Below are 18,466 nucleotides of genomic sequence, written 5' to 3' on the forward strand. Positions count from 1 at the left end.
CAGCTGCCACGCAGCAGTTTGTCTAACAGATTGCAGCCAGTGGCTGAGAAGCAGCCAGCATTTAGGCATGCAACCTAACAGCAACACAGCATTTGGCATGCAACCAACACAGCAAACTGTGGACTGGTGCTTTATCAACATGTGTTTCACTGTGCGCTTTCTTGATGCTTTTTTTCTTCAAGACTCATTTTTTAAACAGGGTGATTGTTAGCTCTTGAGTGATGAAACTGAATGCACTTCATAATAACTGATCCCTGCTTTGTCTGGTTATGGGCAAAAAATCACACACATGTCTGTGAGTAAGCATATGTATGTAAGTTGTTCCTTTTCCTGATTGTGCCCTTTGGCTTGATACTTGCTCCTCTAGCCTGCAACATTCTATGGTTCTGTACAGCCCTGGGCTCATTGTGGCCTTGATCCTCACAAAACAATCTTTGTGCATCACTGCAATACTTAAAGAAGCTTTTAGAGAAGCCATTTTCCTTTGGAATGTTGAAGTGTGGAAATATGGGCTGCAGTCAACATTATTTTTGCAACTGCAACAAAACTTTACTTTAACTTCTGTCCTACCAAAGGTATGTCTCCTCTAGAAAAACTAGCATTAAAAGGCTAAAATTCAGCCAAACTTACTAGCACTGCTCAGAAAGTTAAGAACCTACTCAAATCCTTGGTTGGACTTGGAGAGGCTTGTAAGACTGCACTCTTAAAACAAGATAAATATTCATCCAAATGCTGAAGGAAGCTAGGAGGCAGAACTTCCACCCTATGTGTCAAGGACACCAAATCCCTGGCAAGCTGGTCCTTACCTAGTTTTGGTTTGACAAATCCATTTGTTACCCCAAAGTCATCAGCAGCCACTGTCTCCCCATTCACTACTCTGAGGATGGTGAACTCGGCAGCCAGCGTGTGCATCACGAAGGGCAGGTCTCGCTCACGCACCTGAGGGGACAACAGGATTACCTGGGGATGGTATCATGGATATCTTATGGTATTATCTGGGTATCTTATATTATGGTGCTATCTGGATATGCACCAGAAATGACAAAACCCTGCAGTGGAGGGTACACACTTTTAGTGCACAGCAAAGTGGACACAACTCCTGCTTGAGTTACCATTTAAGTGTATCTTAAGAGAAGCACACTTGGTAGTACCCCTGGGAGTATCAGTAGGATTAAGCACCAGAGTGCTTTTATGACTGTAAAAAGAATGTGGAGATTTCCAAGTGGCAGAGGCTTCACCTTTTTCCCAGCATTGCAGCAACAGCTCAGCACTGCCTGTTCTTCAGTCTTGTATCCTTAGGAAATAAGACTGTGCCTTGTGTGCAGGCACACACATGGATGTGTGAGACAGAAAGGCAGTCTGTCTGTCTATAACCAAAACAACTCTGGAGCCTCTTGGCCATCACCAGCCAACCTGACAGCAGATACTGGCTGTTCCTCTAACTTTCAGAAAACCAGTGTCTGAGTGATGGTGGGAAGTGCTACCAGTACCTCCATTTCAGGAGAGACTGTTGTGTGGGCTCAGCATGCATTAGACACCAGACAACCCATGACAACAAATGCTGCATCCCATGGCAAAAGCTCCTGAGATGTCAGAGGGCCTAACTACAAGGAGCAGAGCTCTGGGTAAAGCAGACTTTGGTACTTCTGCCACTCCCAGACAACTTGTTCCCAGAACTGCCCAACTGCATTTTCATCTGGTGGCAGTGACTCTGCCTGGTCCCCTCACGTCCTCTTACCAGGATGAAGTCCGTCTGATAGGTGGAGAGCATAAACACTGAGATGTTTTGGTCAGCTAGGGGTGCTATGACTGACTTGGCAATTTTGGTCACTCCGATGGGCTGGGAGCTGGAGAAGCCACCTCCACCAGACACCACGTTGAGGGCAAGCCATGTTGCATCGGCCACGCTCAAGTGTTCCGAGGAAGGAAGCTCTGCAGAGACAGAAGGGGAGGACAGAGGTTTGTTTTAGAGGCAGAGAGAGCCAGGTCCACCACGTGCCAGTATGTGCTTAGCACAGACCTTAGTGCAAGGAGTGAGATGAGCCCCTTATCCCAACCTCCTGGCCTTCCCATGCTGCTCCACAGGCTCATACTGTGACATTCCTTCATGTACTGATTATGTCAATTTCCATGGCAGGATTCACACAGATTGTCAAGGACAAACAGGGAACTGCAGGCGACTCAGCAATTCACTTGGATGCCAGTGACCAATTCTGTTGACCTTCCCAAGTGGAAATAGCCTGTGGTGCTTGTGTGGTTACAAAAGGAGAGCGCCAATGTGGGTCTAAACAAACTGTTTTCTACTCCCCTCTACATCATTCCTGACAAACTGTTCATTATAGGTCACTTGCAGGAGCTGCCCATCCCACACCTGACACCCCAGGTACAGGCTGGGTGTTAAATTAGGTAAGGGAGAAGAAGCAAAGCCTTCAAGACAGGGTAGTGTTTCTTCTTCACACCAATCACTCAGCTGTGATAACTCCACTTTGAGGAAGCACCAGCACAGTCACACCCATCCTGAAGTGGGTAATCTCTGCAAATGGGCCATAATGGGCATCACCAGAATAGGAGTTGTAACTTTGACCATCAAGAACTCCCCAAAATATCCCATGACTCACATTATTGCATCATGCCATTGTGAAGCTCCCCACCCTGGGGGAAGTACTGAGCATTCCTGCCTGAACCTGAGCTATATAATCTCAACATCATCACCACCACTGGATGGATCCAGAGGAGGGTCAGAACTTCCACAGGACCATGGCTTTTGATACAACCATCATTTGACAGGACTGTCATCAGCACCCTGACCATCAGAGTGCCAGGCTGTACTCTTTGTGCCAGTCTTCTGTGTATCACTGCATTTATTGCAACCTTTCTATTAAATTGGAACTCCAACCTGAAATCTCTCTCAAGATAATTCTATGGGGATTCTCCAGCTGGTTTACTTTCAAAGCAGCACAGTGGTCTTGGATTTAAATCTCTATCATACAATTTCTCCAAACATTTCACTCAGGGTGTTCTGACCTCTTTTGTTTCCCTTTTCCCACTGTAATCTAAACCCAAATTTTGTGCTCCTGGACTGGAGATGAAGGTTGGCAGAGCAGCCTGGGAACTAGCCCCAGTCTTTGAAGATGCAGAGCAGGCACCCTGTGCATCTGTGGGCTCCTGCCTCCATCTCTAAGGCAGAACCACCACGCGGCTCTGCAAGGAATGGATGGTGTAACACATACACTAGGGATTACGAAGTAAGCAATAATAACGCAAAAAAAAAGCAAATTACTTTGGAAATGGAAAATACTAAGAATAATCTCATTTCACTTGTTTCTAATCTGTTTTGGTTAAGTAGTTAAAAATCTGAAGCTAAACAATTTAATACAAATTATTAACTGTTTTAAAAAACCCTTCATACATTAACAGCCCAGAAAACCAGATGCAGACTCTGGAATGAAGGCATACACTGCTCTAGGACTCTCTGGATTTTTGATTTTTGTTTGGCAAATCATAGAAACAAACAGTTCAGATCCAGACTAACAAATGCATAATCCCAGCTAAATCTACCTGGGCTAAGGAATCTGATTTCAGATGCAGATCCAGCCAGCAAGCACAGAGCAGAGGTGCCAGGGGTGGCCTACACTCAACTCAGAGGTGAGATGCAGCCCAAGAGTCTGAAAGCACAGAGCCCAGCATTGCTGCTCTTGCAGTCAGCATCCTGGCACTTCAGGCAAATTTTTGCATGTCTCCATGTCCATACACTCCTGGCTCCTCCATCCTTTCTTCTTCCTCCAACGAGATCTTTGGGAGTTGTTTCTGTACAGCCCCACACGCCATGCAATAAATTCCTAAGCTCACCCTGAATCCTCAGGCATCCCTTCCCTGAGACACTGACAGCACTGAAAACCCAAAATGACCTGAATAACAAACACATTTTGCTCTCTTCAATAACCTCAATTGTGTGTAGCATGAAAACAACCCTGAGCATACACACTGCAAACAGTGGGGACACTGAGGGTTCTGCTTCTGCATTTTGATGTTTAGCTCCATAAGCCAATGTTTCTTTTTTAATAATCAGAGCTTACATGGAATGAAAACTAGACACGAGGGAGAGGAGGTAAGTTTGTGCATTAATCAACAGCATGTTATGTCAGAGAGATCTGTGCAAGGTGCTTGAAGCAAATTATTGCAGCAAAATACCATTTTCTCATCAGCCCTTTGCATCAGAAAAGCACCTCCAAGTCCAAGCTTTCTGCATCACCTGGCATGGAGAAGATGGAGCTCAAAACAACTGCTGCTGAGCTACACATGTGCCAGGGTCCTGTTCTCACCAAGTGATCCCACCTGCAGCAGGCACATCCCAGGTGTGCCCAAGCCCACTAGTGACTCACTCCTGGCAGTGAGATCACAGCTCATTCCCCCCTCTATACACAGAGGAGATGATATGCCTGCTTTGTACAGGTGAAAAGGACTGCAATTCATTAAATATCAGTTTAAACACAATTTTGGGACAGGGATGTGATGGAAGATGCAGTATTTTGGGGTGGACAGAGGCATTATCCCATTTCACTCCAACAGCAGCTGCACTGGATGAGCTGCCCCAAGAAGACCTCATCAAGCTCTTCCTCAGGGGGAAGGAAGGCTTGATTTGCTCACTGCACTTGTAACTACTGGGAGGTGTTAATAATTTCTGGGTTTATGTGTTTAACAGGCCCTATGAAGTATGACAAGGCCCATTGCATTTGCCAAAGTAACCTGCTTCTCATGATTCAATTAACTTGGAAAAATATACTGGAAGTGACTGAAATACCACTTTTGGACACTGTTTCCACTGGGCAACCAGACAGAAAAGTACAGCCCAAATTTTAATGAAGCAAACCCAGGCTGAAGGCTCAACAAATTCATCAAAATAGCATTAAATAAGCCACGTGGGATGGTGCTTTGGCCAGGAAGCTGTTCAATGCTGTAAACCCAAAGAAAGCTGAGAACACCAGCTGTAACATTAGCACAGACTCAGGCAGAGTAAGGTAATAAATAACGAGTAAAATGAGGAATTGCCCACATTGCAGTACCAACTCACCATCACCACCACTATCCCCACAGGAGAACAGAGCTCCAGATCCCCACAGCTTCAGCATGGCCACATCCCTTGTCCTTCCATTGGGCAGAAATCTCTATGCTGGGTTCTCAAAATCCTCTTGCAACTGGTTTATCAGAGTCACTCCCACTTCTGATCATGGGGGACATCTCAACTCTGGTTGAGAAAGACCTCTAAAAGGTCAGAGATTTGGGCTTCATTTATTATAATCAGGGTTTTCATTTTGACCTTTCATTGGAATGAAGCCTTAAGATTGTTCTGGTTTTGCTTTGTAAGGCCTTGAAGAAGCACCAGGAGCAGCTCAGCTTCCTGCAGGCTCCATAACCATCATTTGCTGCCCAACATGACAACTGCCACAGTCTGGAAGAGCAGGATTCCAGACTCAAGCTGTTACTCCATCCATGGTCTCTGGCATGGAACACCACCAGCCTCAACAAGATGTGATCATTGTGATAGTCCAGGATGATTTTCCCTGGCAATGCAACACTGGGTACCAAGTGCTGCTGGTCTCCAAAAGCCTGTGGGGCTGCTCTCCATTGGCACAGGTACCAAACTAATGCCAGACCCTGTGCAAACCAAAGCCAGCCAGCATGTCAAAACATTTAGGATGTGAGTAACTGCTTATTCACAGCACAGATGATTTACAAGGTATGGAGCCTGTCCAGAGCCTCACTGGCAGCCACAGTTGAAGAAGAGCAGTCTCCCCAGCACATCACCCTGGGATGTGAGGTGGTGAGTATCATAGTGGCCATAATTGGCTCCTGAGCTCCAATAATCAATACCATTTCCAAGGAGGACAACAAACATTGGCTGAATCCCAAATAGGATTGAATGCTGCTGGAGCATTATGCAATGCTGTAAATACTGTGAGCTGCTGCTCCTAAAATATCCTTGGGAGGATGCTGGGATGATGATGAGATTCCAGCTCGTGGGTCTTTGCAAGCAGCCAAAGAAGTCACAGAGAGCAGGGAAGGAAGATCTCCAGGTTTACAACCCTGACCAGAGTCAGTCTGACAGTGTCAGTCTGCACAACATTAGAAAAACAACATTCATTCTGCCTACATTCTCTACCCTGAAGACACCTCAGTTTCCAACACCCTGCAGAGCAGGAGGCACAGCACTGGGAGAGAGCCCTACCTCTCCAAAAGAACACTGGAACATGTGCAAAATGCTCTGAGGAAGGGCAAAACCACCAGAACTTTTTTTCCTTTATCTGTACCTAGTTTAAATGGGTTCACATTTCTCATGAAAAGGTTATAGCTAAGGGGGAAATAACTGGAAAATGCACAGTTCCACAAGAGAAATCCATTTCACCTACCCACACCAATAGAGTCCTGTACTATACCCTGCTAACTCCCTTCCCCCCACAAAGACACTCTGTGAATTGTTTTCTGTGGACTCTTCCAACTTTAGAGCAATCAGACACCTCTCAGCTTCCAAGTGAAACTGTAGATAAATCATGGATTTATCACAGTGCTTGGAGAGATATGACGACCCTCAGCTGGCTTCCTCCTTTGGTGATGTTGGATCATCTCCTAAGCACTTATTTCACTCAGTACACAAACTTTTACATTATAGCAGAGTGCTCTGAGGGATGTGCTATTCCTTGATTTCTTCTGGTACTCTCACTGAACCAATTGCTCATTTGATTCATCATAATGAGAGTTATGTTTCCAGCCACAGTTAACTGCAAATATTAAGAAATAATGACATTTAAAAATATTGAGGGGTTTCTGATCAGTGTTCTGGCTTTAGAAACCTTACACTGTAACTATTTTACCTTTTATAGTTTCCCTCTGCAAAAAGGGCAGGGAGAGCCTGGCTTGCACTAAAAAGATAGAGCAAAAGGCTCCTGCAATATCAGGACCCCAGCAGAAAGTCATTAAAAATATAAATGCTGCCAACTGCAGAAGTCCTGATAAACTGGGAGAGCTGTTGCCCAATGCCACCAAGTGGCAACACAGTTTAAATGTACCTATATATTCAATAGGATCTTTATGCTCATTAAAGGGTTCTCTTCCCACTCCCCATATTGCTCTGCATTTTTAAAATCTCATCTTCAAATGAAGTGAGGGATTATCTGAGGTTGTATAGCCTGATCCAAAGCCTAGGCATCTTTCCAAGTTCTCAGTCAGCAGCACCATGCTGGAGGAGCTGGAGAGGCCATGGGTGCAGCAGGTGGGTGCTGCCATGCAGAGCATGCCATGCCATGCCCCAGCCATCAGCAGGGAGCTGGCATGCCCAGGGCCCCTGCCAGCACCAAGTGGTGTGTTTCCCCTGATATCTGCATAAAACACACATTTGACCTGGATATCTCTGCTCAGGAAACATTTCTGGAAACTTTCATTCTTTCAGGGACTGTGGAAACTGGCCATATGAGCTCAAAATCCTGAGGGGAGAGTGGGTGGAAGACAACACCTGAATCGAGTTTCTTTTGAGAAATCAGGCAAAGTGAATATTCCTTTCATGCTGTGAAATGGAATTCTCTGTTTCTCACTTCCAGCAAGCTGTGTGAAAGGGGTTAAAGCAGCATAAAGGTATTTATTTATCAGTTTTCATAGTGTGCTAAAATCCAGAAAGAGCTCTAAAGCTGGTCCAGTGGCTAGCTTTGTGTCCTTACTACTCTGGAAGTGCTTCCTGCAGAATGCTTTGCTCTGCTGCATGGACAAGCCAGTGATCCAACACTGTGCTTCCTCCACAGGAGCCCACAGGGCAGCATAAACATCCTGGGGATGTTACACTGCAAATCAGACTTCTCAGAGGATGCAAACAGCCTCTCTTTTGGGCTCAAAATGCAGGCTGCTGCCTTTACACTTAATAACTGTGAGCAAAGATTTTTGCTGCTGCATAAATTGTAAGCAAGATCCTGTGGGCAGTTTGCAGAGAGAGGTGGCTGCAGGCACAAGGCTCTTGGTGGGAGTTTGATCTGAGTGCCACAGAGCACTCCCACACCAAGGGACTTAGGATCTAAGCACAAGCCAAGCAGGATGAAGCTCATTTAGCTTTGAGCAGAGGAACATGATTATTAGGTCCAAAAAGTTATTGCTTATGTGCACAGGAGGAAGAAGAAAATCCCATAGCTCCAATCCAGCTGAAATCATCTCACAAGCTAACAAGCTTGAGATCATCCCGGGGAGAAGTCAGCACACCCATGACCAAGCAGATTTTGCTATTTTTTTCCATTTATGCTAATGGTTTGGTCAGCTGTCACCTTCCTCAGAGGACAATACTGGTGATCAGAGAATCAGAGGATGGTTTGGGTGGGAAGGGACTTTCACAAACCACCCAGTGCAACCTTCCTGCAATGGGTAGATATCAGTTTCTCTGGGTCTGGATTGAAGGCACTTGAGATGGTAGTTCATGATTGGACTCAGGTGTTTATCATTTCTTATCAGTGAAACAGCCTCACCATCAGGTTTCTCCAGGAATAGGGACAGAAGACAAGGGAGTCCTCTAAGCCCTTTGCTGGAGGGAAAGACAATCACATTCTTTATTTTATAAAAATTAGTAGATTCAAACTTCAATTTCTGTGTCTTTTTTTGCTCTTTGTGCATCTCAGATTTGCCCTTGATGCACCTGGGTATCTGCCTGGGCTTCTCCACAGGACTGGATCCACAGCCAGGGAACCTTGCCACCTCTAACTGTATGCTTCTGTATTTCTGACACTTTCTCCTAACAGAGCATGCAAAACAGAGAGGGTTTTTTTTATTTCAAATACCCTCAACAGGGAAGCTGTGAAACCTGTCATCTCATTTTCCTATTTAGCTTTAATCCCACTCACACAACTGTCAAAAGAACATTGTTAAGTTCATAAACTCACACACTCTGCAGAGAGGAAGTAACAGCTTGATGTTTTATATATCTGGCCCCAATGTTTCTGTGCCTCAGTTTCCTACCCATAAAGTGGGTACAAACTCCCCTATTTCTTCTAAACCTTGCTCTCAAGAACCAGCTGACCTGTTCAGCAGAGGTTTAAATACATCCCACAACTGAAGCATTTCACAGCTAACACAAAGCAGCATGGAAAATTCCTGCACAAAGATCTGAATGTCTAAAAAGAGGTTAGAATGGGAGGGACTGGGAAGTTTTGTTCTGACCTCTCTGAGCATCTTTCTTCGTCTCTGAGGGAGACAGCTGTTTGTGCTAGTGCTATTCCAGGGATAATTAGGTAGGTTTGAAAAGCAGAGGTCTCTTAATTTCCACTATCAAGACCATAAAAGACAAACAGGAAGAGGAAGAAAAAGAAAATGAAAATAAGTAAGCAAAAAAGAATGCACTCTAGGGAAAATCCAGCACCCTGAGCCTGTCCAAGTCCCACTCTGTGAGCTCTGAGCAGCTGCCTCCAGTACCAAACCCACACCTCCTAGGAGTGTTCCCAAAGCAATTTCAAGTAGTGCATCTTCCCTCACTTCTTGCATGATGTTTATCTTGTACTACTCCTTGTCTGCTGTTACAGATTTTCTTTCAATTTATGGAGTAATTAACTCTAAAGGCTATTTATGGATTACACTAGAATGGGTGAATGTACCCAGTGCAATTTTCTCATGCTGTCCTGACAATTCAATACAACCTCTACCCAGTACAATAACCAGCTTGAAATTTCAACTATTCATGTGAATAGGACAAATTACACACACAGGGAATTACACATACTCTGGGTCCTATGTCCATTTAATGGAAACCACTGTTACAGACACATACAAGGGAGTCCTCTAAGCCCATTACTGGAGAGAAATGATAACCACATTCATCCCACCTTTATTTTATAAAAATTAGTAGACTCAAAAATCTGCTTCAAAGAGCACTGAGGCCACCCAGGGAATTTTTTCAAGCCCTGTTCTCAAAGAGAGAGAAATGACTCCTAACTGGACACATCAATGGATTTAATACTGGGTATTTACAGCCACTCCAGCAGCTACAGTAGACACTGTATCAGCTCAGCCATCATCACTGAAGCTTCACTGTCCATATAAACAATCTGCAGGGGGGAGTGAATATTCTGAAACAGATAGAAACTTTTTAGGTAAAGTACCTACTTCTCCTAAATTGTCCCACCCACTACCCCCCAGATAGCAACTATTTCTGCAGCCACTTTGATCCAGCAGCTCCCAAGCAAGGGCTTTATAAAAAAATTTAGGGATGAGAAACCACACTGCTGTAAAGCTCCACTGTTATACATCTGCCCACATATCTGCATGAGATAGGAAAGTCTGACATGAAAGCACTGGAGGTGTCATGTGCAAAGATGGAGAAATCTGTATTTTTACCACCAATGGTACAGCTACAAAGACATCCCAGGCACAATGTCTATGCCCTGGGATGAAGAAGGAGGACACCATGGAGCTGCTTCTCTTGACCTATCTGGCAACACAGGCACCACTTTCTCAGCAGATATTAAAGAATCCTCACCTCTGCTGGCATGGGCACACAGCCTTCACAGATTTTGAGGAATGGGATGAGGTAGATCCTGAGGTGTGGCACTGTCCTAGAAAGTTTAGTAGCTAGTCTGCTAAAAGCAGCAGAAGTGGGAATGTGTTTATGCTGGTTCCAGAGCTGGCAAAAGAGCATGTGCTGATTAAAATGATTTTTTCTGCTCAGCATGTCCTCAGCTATATTTGTACAGAGCAGAGATGACGCCATGTGGCTGACTGATCTATTTACACCTCTGGAGTTCCCTGCTCATCCCCATCCCTGTTCCTCAGTTAAGGGTGCAGACATGAATTTGGGCTAGTTCCAGCAATCCAATATGCCTGGCACACCACTGGGACTGGACAAACCAGTGACTTTTACCTAATATAAGCTGTTCAGGATCTCTCTTGTGCCTGAATATAAGCAAGCAGAGGAAACTGAAAAGCCCATTTCTGGAGGAGAGCTAAAATACAGTGAATGTTATTGCTGGAGCGTGTAGTGAAAGCAAAGGCAAGAAATGTGCTGCGTTCATAAATGCACCATTTCTGGGCAGCTTTTTTCTCTTCCTTCCAGACTTTTTTATATTGCTTGCCCAGCTGGATTCTGGCTTGATGTTTAAGTAGAGCTGCAGGCTGTTTCACAGGTGCCTTGTCCCTGGCAGACAGAGACAATCCACGTGCAGGAATGTTGGGGCAGTTGCAATGGCTGCAGGTGGATGCTGTGAGTCTCTAACTGTGGTGTGGCCCCACAAAATATTGTTTGGTTAAGCCCTTTTTGACTTAGAGATGGGGTAACTGAGAGGCATTTAAAAAATGTTTTATTCTATTTTCAGTCTCATGTGAAGGGTGAGACAAAACAGATGTTATAATTTGTGTTATTGCAATCAGAAACCCATTATTTCTTAATCACAATATATTGTAAGTGTTTTTTGGCTTATTAGTGACTAACCTGTCTTACTCTGTCACTAGCTTGTGAGGTGATCTTGAGCAAATCACATCCTCTCCCTTCACATTAAATGCTTGTGCTTCCCTTTCACTTTAAATACTTGGTTGCCAGAGTCCTTCTCTCCTGCACAAAATAACTATGTGAAATATTAGCATCACAGAGCATTGTGGCTCCTGGGTGTTACAGTAACAGCACCAAAATAAAGTTCAGGAAGTGTGATCTGGCCAGCCACCCTTGAGTACTTAAAGGAAGCAGTTCTGCTTTGCTTGTGTGCTGGTATTTCCATGTCATGCTGTTTTCCCAAAGCCTCCTTTGTCTGCAGCAGGGTGGCACCTCAGAGCCATCCCCAAGAGTGCCTGTGTCAGAGAGGTGAGGGGTGTCCACTCCTCTCCTATCCCTCTGAAGTGGGAAAAAAAGAAATGGCTCCAGAAATCCAAGCAGTTCCTCTTTCCTCATTAGGCTCCCACCTAAACCCAAAACAAGTGACTCCTTTGGTCTTCATCTGGACAGCAGCTGGATCAAAGAAAAGCCAGAATTTCCCAAGGGGAAAAGAATATGTTTGCAATGCAAGTTTTCCTTGCAGCCATGTGAAACACAGTGTATTTCCTTTAAAATCAGCATACCTCCAAACCTCAGCTTCCCCACCCTCAAGCAAAGAATCAGCATCCCTGTGTTGACAAAGAGCTGACCTCAACAACCACAAAGTGCTACACTGCCACAGGCAGAGGCCACGATCACCACCCAGAGTCTCTGCCTGTCCTGCACTAACCTAACACCCAAGCAGTGGCAAGTTCTTCTACATATCTGGCAGACCTGCTGCAGCTGAAGCTGCTTCACCAGAGGCACCCAGTACAAATCTCTGATGACCCACAAGAACTCATGAACCCTTTCCTTTCCCTGTCCTGGCTGAAGTATTTAGTATCCAATGAGTGTCTGCATGGGGTTTGGCAGGGGTTTTGTTGCTGTTGTAAGTTTCTCCTGGCCTTGTGGAAGCCTTCTGGACTGCCTGTGGTCCTTCACCTGGGACTGACATGAAGCTTGCAGCAAGCAGAAGAGTCAGGTGAATCTGTGTCCTGGTGGGAACACAAGACTGCTGTTCCTGGAAGTGCTGCTGCAGTCCTGTGTTCTGCCACAGTGAGGATCCTGTGCACATCCTGGGTCACTCCAGAACCATGGGCAGGCCTCAGGCAGGGAAAGGAGTAAGAAATGCCATTTTTAACAGTCATTAACTTTCCAAGAAAACATCATGTTTTGCTAAATGCCTGCCTATCCTTGGTCCAGTTAAAGGATGTGAAGGAGAAGACTTCTCTCCTGGAGATGTTCTGGATACACAATTCTCACTCAGCGCACAGAGTCAGAGCAGAGGCAGTTCCAACAGTGTCCAATGACAGACATCCATTACAGGTCCATTTCTTGGGTGTTCCCTTCTTGCTCTGAGACTACAGAATGGATCCATAGCACCACCCAAATAATTACATCACTTCAAAAGGGACTTTCAGGACAGTGCAGACATATTTGCATGTCTGTGGACAAGTCTGAGAGAAATCTGGGAGTGCTGGCTACCAAACCCATCACCACCACAAGAATTACCCCTGTTGTCTTCCTATCATCTGAGCCCATAATCATAAAAAAACAAGACCTTTCCCAGCTGCCAGCTGAGCTCTGATGTGTTCCCAACCCCGACACTGCCAGAAATGCAGGTGACCTGGGATGGTGCAGGGAAAAGGATTCACAGCAGCTCAGTTTCCAACTTGTGGGATGTCTTTCTACTCCCCTTTTCCTACTCTCTGTGAATTTGTGGATGGACAGAGGGAATACTCAGTACGGTTTGAACTGGGAAAATCTTTCCTTGGCTGGGAGGTGTCACATTATTCCTGGTGTCATCAACCTGCCATTTCTGAAAAGCCAAGCATGGAGCTGTAAGGGCTGCACACACTCACTCAGGCAGATCCTCCTTTTCCATAAAAGAAGTCCTTAGAGCAATGGCTGAGTCACTCCAGCCAGCACCCCTTCAAAGGCATGCTGTGAGAGATGCTAGCAGGAGTGAACCTTTCCCTCCTGCCAAAGCAACAGGATCTACCAGCTGGCCTGGAAAGAGGCAAGGACTGCAAATAATGCCAATGACTCCCTCTCCCCTCCCAGCCCTCTGCCTGGTTACCTGCCACCTTAGACCTGTCCTTACCTCCTGATTCAGCCTGCAGTGTTCCATCCAAAGGGGTCTGAGGCATGGGCAACTTATCTGAGTCTGGGAAGGGGCTGCTTTTCTGAAGGAAGACAGGTGTTACATTTTTCAAAATCTCCTTATCATTCAGGGGTAGACAACTGCTACTCATTTCTAGTTACAAGCACACACCACCTGCAGACAAGACTGCCTGCAGAGATGGGACTGCAAACCTCATCCCCCCCTGCTCTGGGGGTTCCCACAGGTACAGCCCTGCAAACACCTGAGCAGTGCTCCCTTTAACCCCATCCTGCTCTCTACCAGAGCTGCCACACCAGCCTTACCCTGGGTAAAAAAAACAACCACTGATTTAATTTAAAAACACAAAAACAAGTCTTCCAGGTAAACCGAACCAGTGTATACAAGCTGGAGAGAGAAATGAATGCAGATGAGGTTTTTTTTACCTCACCTCCTCCCACCAGTGCAGGGAGCTGGTAACATTACATCATCCCACACCCCCGCCCCTCGGATCAAACCCTGCAAAGGCACAGCTTCTGCTGAGGCTGCTGGAAGCAATAGCCAGGAAAATTAACTGTCTGCTGTGCAGGATGCACTTCCCAGTGGCCAGTAGTGACCCAGTGCTGGATTTTGTGGTCAGCTGTTACAGACAGGGATGTCTGAATCCTCACAGATGTGCAACCCCTGCAACCTCTGCCTCCAAGTATTTATCTAACCAAACAAGTATTTTTATAACTGAACAAAGAGTCTGAGCTGCTCCCAGTCTGTCCCAAATGCAGGACTAAAGACGGGCAAAGAAGCCCATCTTTACTTCAGGGATACTTCAGGGACTAGGCTAACAGTTTTGATAGAGGGACACAATATGACAGAGCAGGATTATCCATTTCCACCCACAGACTTCAATGACACAGAATCAGGTACTGTTAGTGTCCCTTTCCTCCAGCTCCACATGGCCTTAGAGAGCAGCTGCTGGCTGAGGCAGAGGCACAGGAATCTTACCGAGAGCAACACAAAAGCTTTTCTTTGCAGGAAATTAAAAAGCAAGGAAACAAACATCAGCACTTGCGCAAGCCCCAGACTGGCTCAGATGGAAAATTACCTTGAGGACTGTTTGTGTTCCAGATCAATGGATCAGCTGCAGTGCGGGGCAATTAGCACCTTCAAATTATTCAGCAAGCCAAGGGGTAGGAATTTAAAGGGAGATGGGGAGGGAAGGGTGAAAGCAAGTAGGAATAACAATAATTTTTTCTGGATAGAAAAGTCAACGCCTGGTGCTGCCTGAGCCCAAATTACAGTGTGAGTGCTGGCTGTTGGATGCTTTTACAGCCAGGCAAATGGGGGACAGAGGGAGCTGAAGGGGCTGGAAGTACATCCTGGGAATGGGTATACGGCCTGAACATGGAAAGCAGTGCACACTTTTTCTGTCTACAAATAAAGATATCTCCCTAGTTACACTATAAGCCTATTTTCTGTTGCACCTAGCACTCCAAGCACGGCAGAAGTACTCTGCAAACAGATCCTCCCTGTGTGAGGTGGTAGGGCACAAGGTGCAAACTGGCCACTCAACACTTCAGCCAGGCATCAGCTTGGTTAGGGCTGGGTCCAGGTCTGTGACCAGGCTCAGGACCAGCTCCCTTCAGAGGAGTGAGCATCCTCACAGGGGCTGGGTGGCCATCTCCAACCATGGTCTGCAGCAGCACACAACCTTTGTTATTTGGGATGTTTTGAAGATACTGGTCAGATTATTTCTGCCACTGTTTGGAACAGGAAGATCTCATTCTTTCCTATGTGCTGACACAGTGCTCACATACATGCAGCATGCCTTACTGCTGCTCTCAGAGGAAGAGGGAGGGAGGAAAGCAGGGATGATGGTGGCTGGTTCCGGTGTGACCTCTTTCACAGCCCTTCTTTACACAAATCACATCTCCAAACATCCAGGAGAAATGAGACATTGCTCAGGTGGGCCTTGTTTCCCAGGCACAGGGACAAACAGGAATCCCCTACTCTTGATGTGCTGTGGGAGCACATGTGGCCTTTGCTATGGGACATGGGGGTTTTCTGCACTGCTCCTGAACATGAACCCATAAAACAGTCAGATATCAGAGACACAGCTAGGATTAAAGCAACTACTTGAGAAAACCCTGCTCCTTTCCAACAGGTCTTCATGCTTCTATTATTAATCCAGGAAGAGAAGCATCACAACCCAAACAGGAATTTTCTATTATTCAATTTTCTATTATTATTATGTCTGCATCTAATGTGAGACCAAGGCAAGCTACTGCAAAACTGTTAGAGGCACTGATGCTCTTAACACTTTGAAATCATGCTCATCTGATAAGGCACTGAGAGAATTATGCAAGTAAACAAAGCTGGAGCTGATAAGGACCATGAGAGATAGAGCACGCCAGGTATTTATGCTGGGAGGGGGGAAGGCAGGAGGAGTGCTCAGCACAGCTCCCCACAGCACAGTCAGAGCTGCGGTAGGGCCTGCAGGGGGCATGGCATGGCATGGCATGGCATGGCATGGCATGGCATGGCATGGCATGGCATGGCATGGCATGGCATGGCATGGCATGGCATGGCATGGCATGGCATGGCATGGCATGGCATGGCATGGCATGGCAACCTGGCCCAGGCACCAAGCACTGCAGCCCATGACAAGGAACACTACACAGCAGGATGCAAGTGCTGCTGCTCACAGCAAGAATCTAAACATTAACATTTCATCACAGCACTTCCTTTGTCAAGATACACAGAGATGGAGGTGGAGTATAGGCTAGAAACCACGGATAAAACCAACCAGGATAGAAGGGTTAGCTGAAAATGAAGCAAATAGGACACAGAAGGGTTTCTTCTCGCCTCTGCGTAGTTGGATGAGGCTTGGCAATACCTGAGTCCTCTCTGCATTGTCTATGGATGACACTGGTGTTCCTGAGACAGCTGGGCTTTTGAGTAATCCAGGGCTAAGTGCCATCAAAAAAGCAACATTAGTAGTAATTAAAAATGAGATGCTTTCAACACCAGGCAGTGTACTTTGGAGGCAGCCAGTTCACCCAAACACAGTCATGATAGCTCAGGATTTTACATCTTTATTGCCACCCTGGGATCAGTGCAAACAGTCTTGGAAGAAACAGGCAGAAAATTCATTTATGTCAAGATGGTTCTGAAGTAGAAATGTATTTTTCCCCTGTTTCTCCAAAACAGCAAAGATAATTAAAATATGGAAAGGGACTGACATTGGAAAGCAGGAGCCTTCTTGGAACGGAAAATATGACACCCTTCCATCTGACTTATTATAGTATTGAAATGAAGGGTCTTTCAGGCCAAGATATGGGAACCAACAGTTCTTTTACTGGAAGATGTGTATAACAAACCAGCCAGCAGCAGCAGCACAAGCCCAGCCCAGCCTTGTCCCGCTGCAGAGAAGGGACCTTCCCCTGGGTGCAGTTCCTGGCACGGCCACCAGGGGCGCTGCTGGCTCCCAGCGGGCAGGGCGGGGCAGGGACTCCCCCGTTCCAGCAGGGGGCGCTGTGGCGCGGGCTGGGGCACCACACGGTGATGGCGGCCGGGCTGGATGGCGGAGCTGGGCTGCAGCAGGAGCTCGGCAGCTGGAGCTGTCACTGCCTGCTGTCCTGGTGAGCAGGGGCTGTGGGCTACAGTGTACAAAAACCCAGAGCAGTGGTGGAAAAAACAGCAGGGGCTGGGCAGCAGCAGCCCGGCTCCTGAACAGGCTCAGGGATCCCAGGTTTCCCCTGAGGCCCCCCAGCAGACGGAGCCAGTCCCGTTTAGTGAGGCAGGGCGTTGGTAAGGGACAATGGCCGCTCTTATGAGCAGAGCTGCACTCCTGGTAGAAGAAAAGCAGCAGACAGAACCCTGCAGTGGTGGGAACTCTCCCCTCAGTGACCACAGCCTGTCTTTCCTATGGATGCCAAGAGAACAAGAGCAGGCTGGGAGCTCCATCCAACCCCCCTTCCCAATTCTCAATGTCCCTCTGCCCCTCCACCAGAAGCCCCCCAGCTAAGAGGGCAGCCAGCCACAGCCTTCCCAGGCAAACTTTTTTGTCTCTCTGAATTACCTGGTTGTTATTGTCTCTTAGCAACAAAAAATGGGAGAAAATTGTCTAAGAGAAAAAAACAAAAGGAGAACTCCTAAACCCCAACACCCACACAGAGCTCAGAACAAGCACTTTACTGCATAGATGAAAATACCCTGCAAAAGCAGTTTTGTTCAGGGGAACAGAAGTGGTGAAGAACCTGACAGATTATTTGTGGGAAATCAGAGATAAACCCAAAATACAAGGAAACCAGAATGGTTGAAGTGGGAAACCTCCTAAATGGAAGAAGCAGTTGGGTTGTGGTGATCTAGTAGCACACAAACATGTCATGTAGTTGTGTTCATCACTAAACATGCTCCTCCAGAGAACACATAAGCACACAGCTATGCTCTCTCCTCCTGACCAGCCCCATTTTCAGGGAGTAACTGGCTTGTAGGACAGTTTGTCTTCAGGCCACACATGTGAGCTGGCATCAGAAGCATTTGTCCCCTTTTTGACCCCAGCAAATTGGTTCATTCTATTTATGCATTTTTGATCTGTAACCCACAACAGAGGTTTTTGGCACTGTTGCTGGAAGGTCAGGGAAAGATCACAGAAGAGCAAGTCCCAGGCACAGAGCACTCACAGAGCATAATCCATCAGCTGTCTCCACCAGGAATTTGCTATGTATTGAATTCAAAGAATCTCTTTCAAAAACAAAAAACCCACTCAGGCATTCATTCCAAGATGGCAAGCTGGCAACCCAGAGCTGGTGGAACAGCACAGGGAGGATCCCACATTCAGACAGGGC

At 46.4% G+C, this 18,466-nt stretch overlaps 1 protein-coding gene across 2 annotated transcripts in view; it reads right to left on the reverse strand.

Annotated features, from left to right (window-relative positions):
- Nucleotides 1–18,466, reverse strand: part of CASTOR2 (cytosolic arginine sensor for mTORC1 subunit 2) — a 127,292-nt gene that overhangs the window by 20,045 nt on the left and 88,781 nt on the right. For both annotated transcript variants that reach the window (XM_009098705.4, XM_030232977.2), the window contains exons 3-4: nt 1,739–1,932; nt 807–939 (exon numbers count right to left, since the gene is read on the reverse strand). In XM_009098705.4, coding sequence (XP_009096953.1) covers nt 807–939; nt 1,739–1,932 — 327 coding nt within the window. The remainder of the gene's footprint in view (nt 1–806; nt 940–1,738; nt 1,933–18,466) is intronic.

The sequence above is a fragment of the Serinus canaria genome, chromosome 19 (genome assembly GCF_022539315.1).
Source record: "Serinus canaria isolate serCan28SL12 chromosome 19, serCan2020, whole genome shotgun sequence".
NCBI lineage: Eukaryota > Metazoa > Chordata > Aves > Passeriformes > Fringillidae > Serinus > Serinus canaria.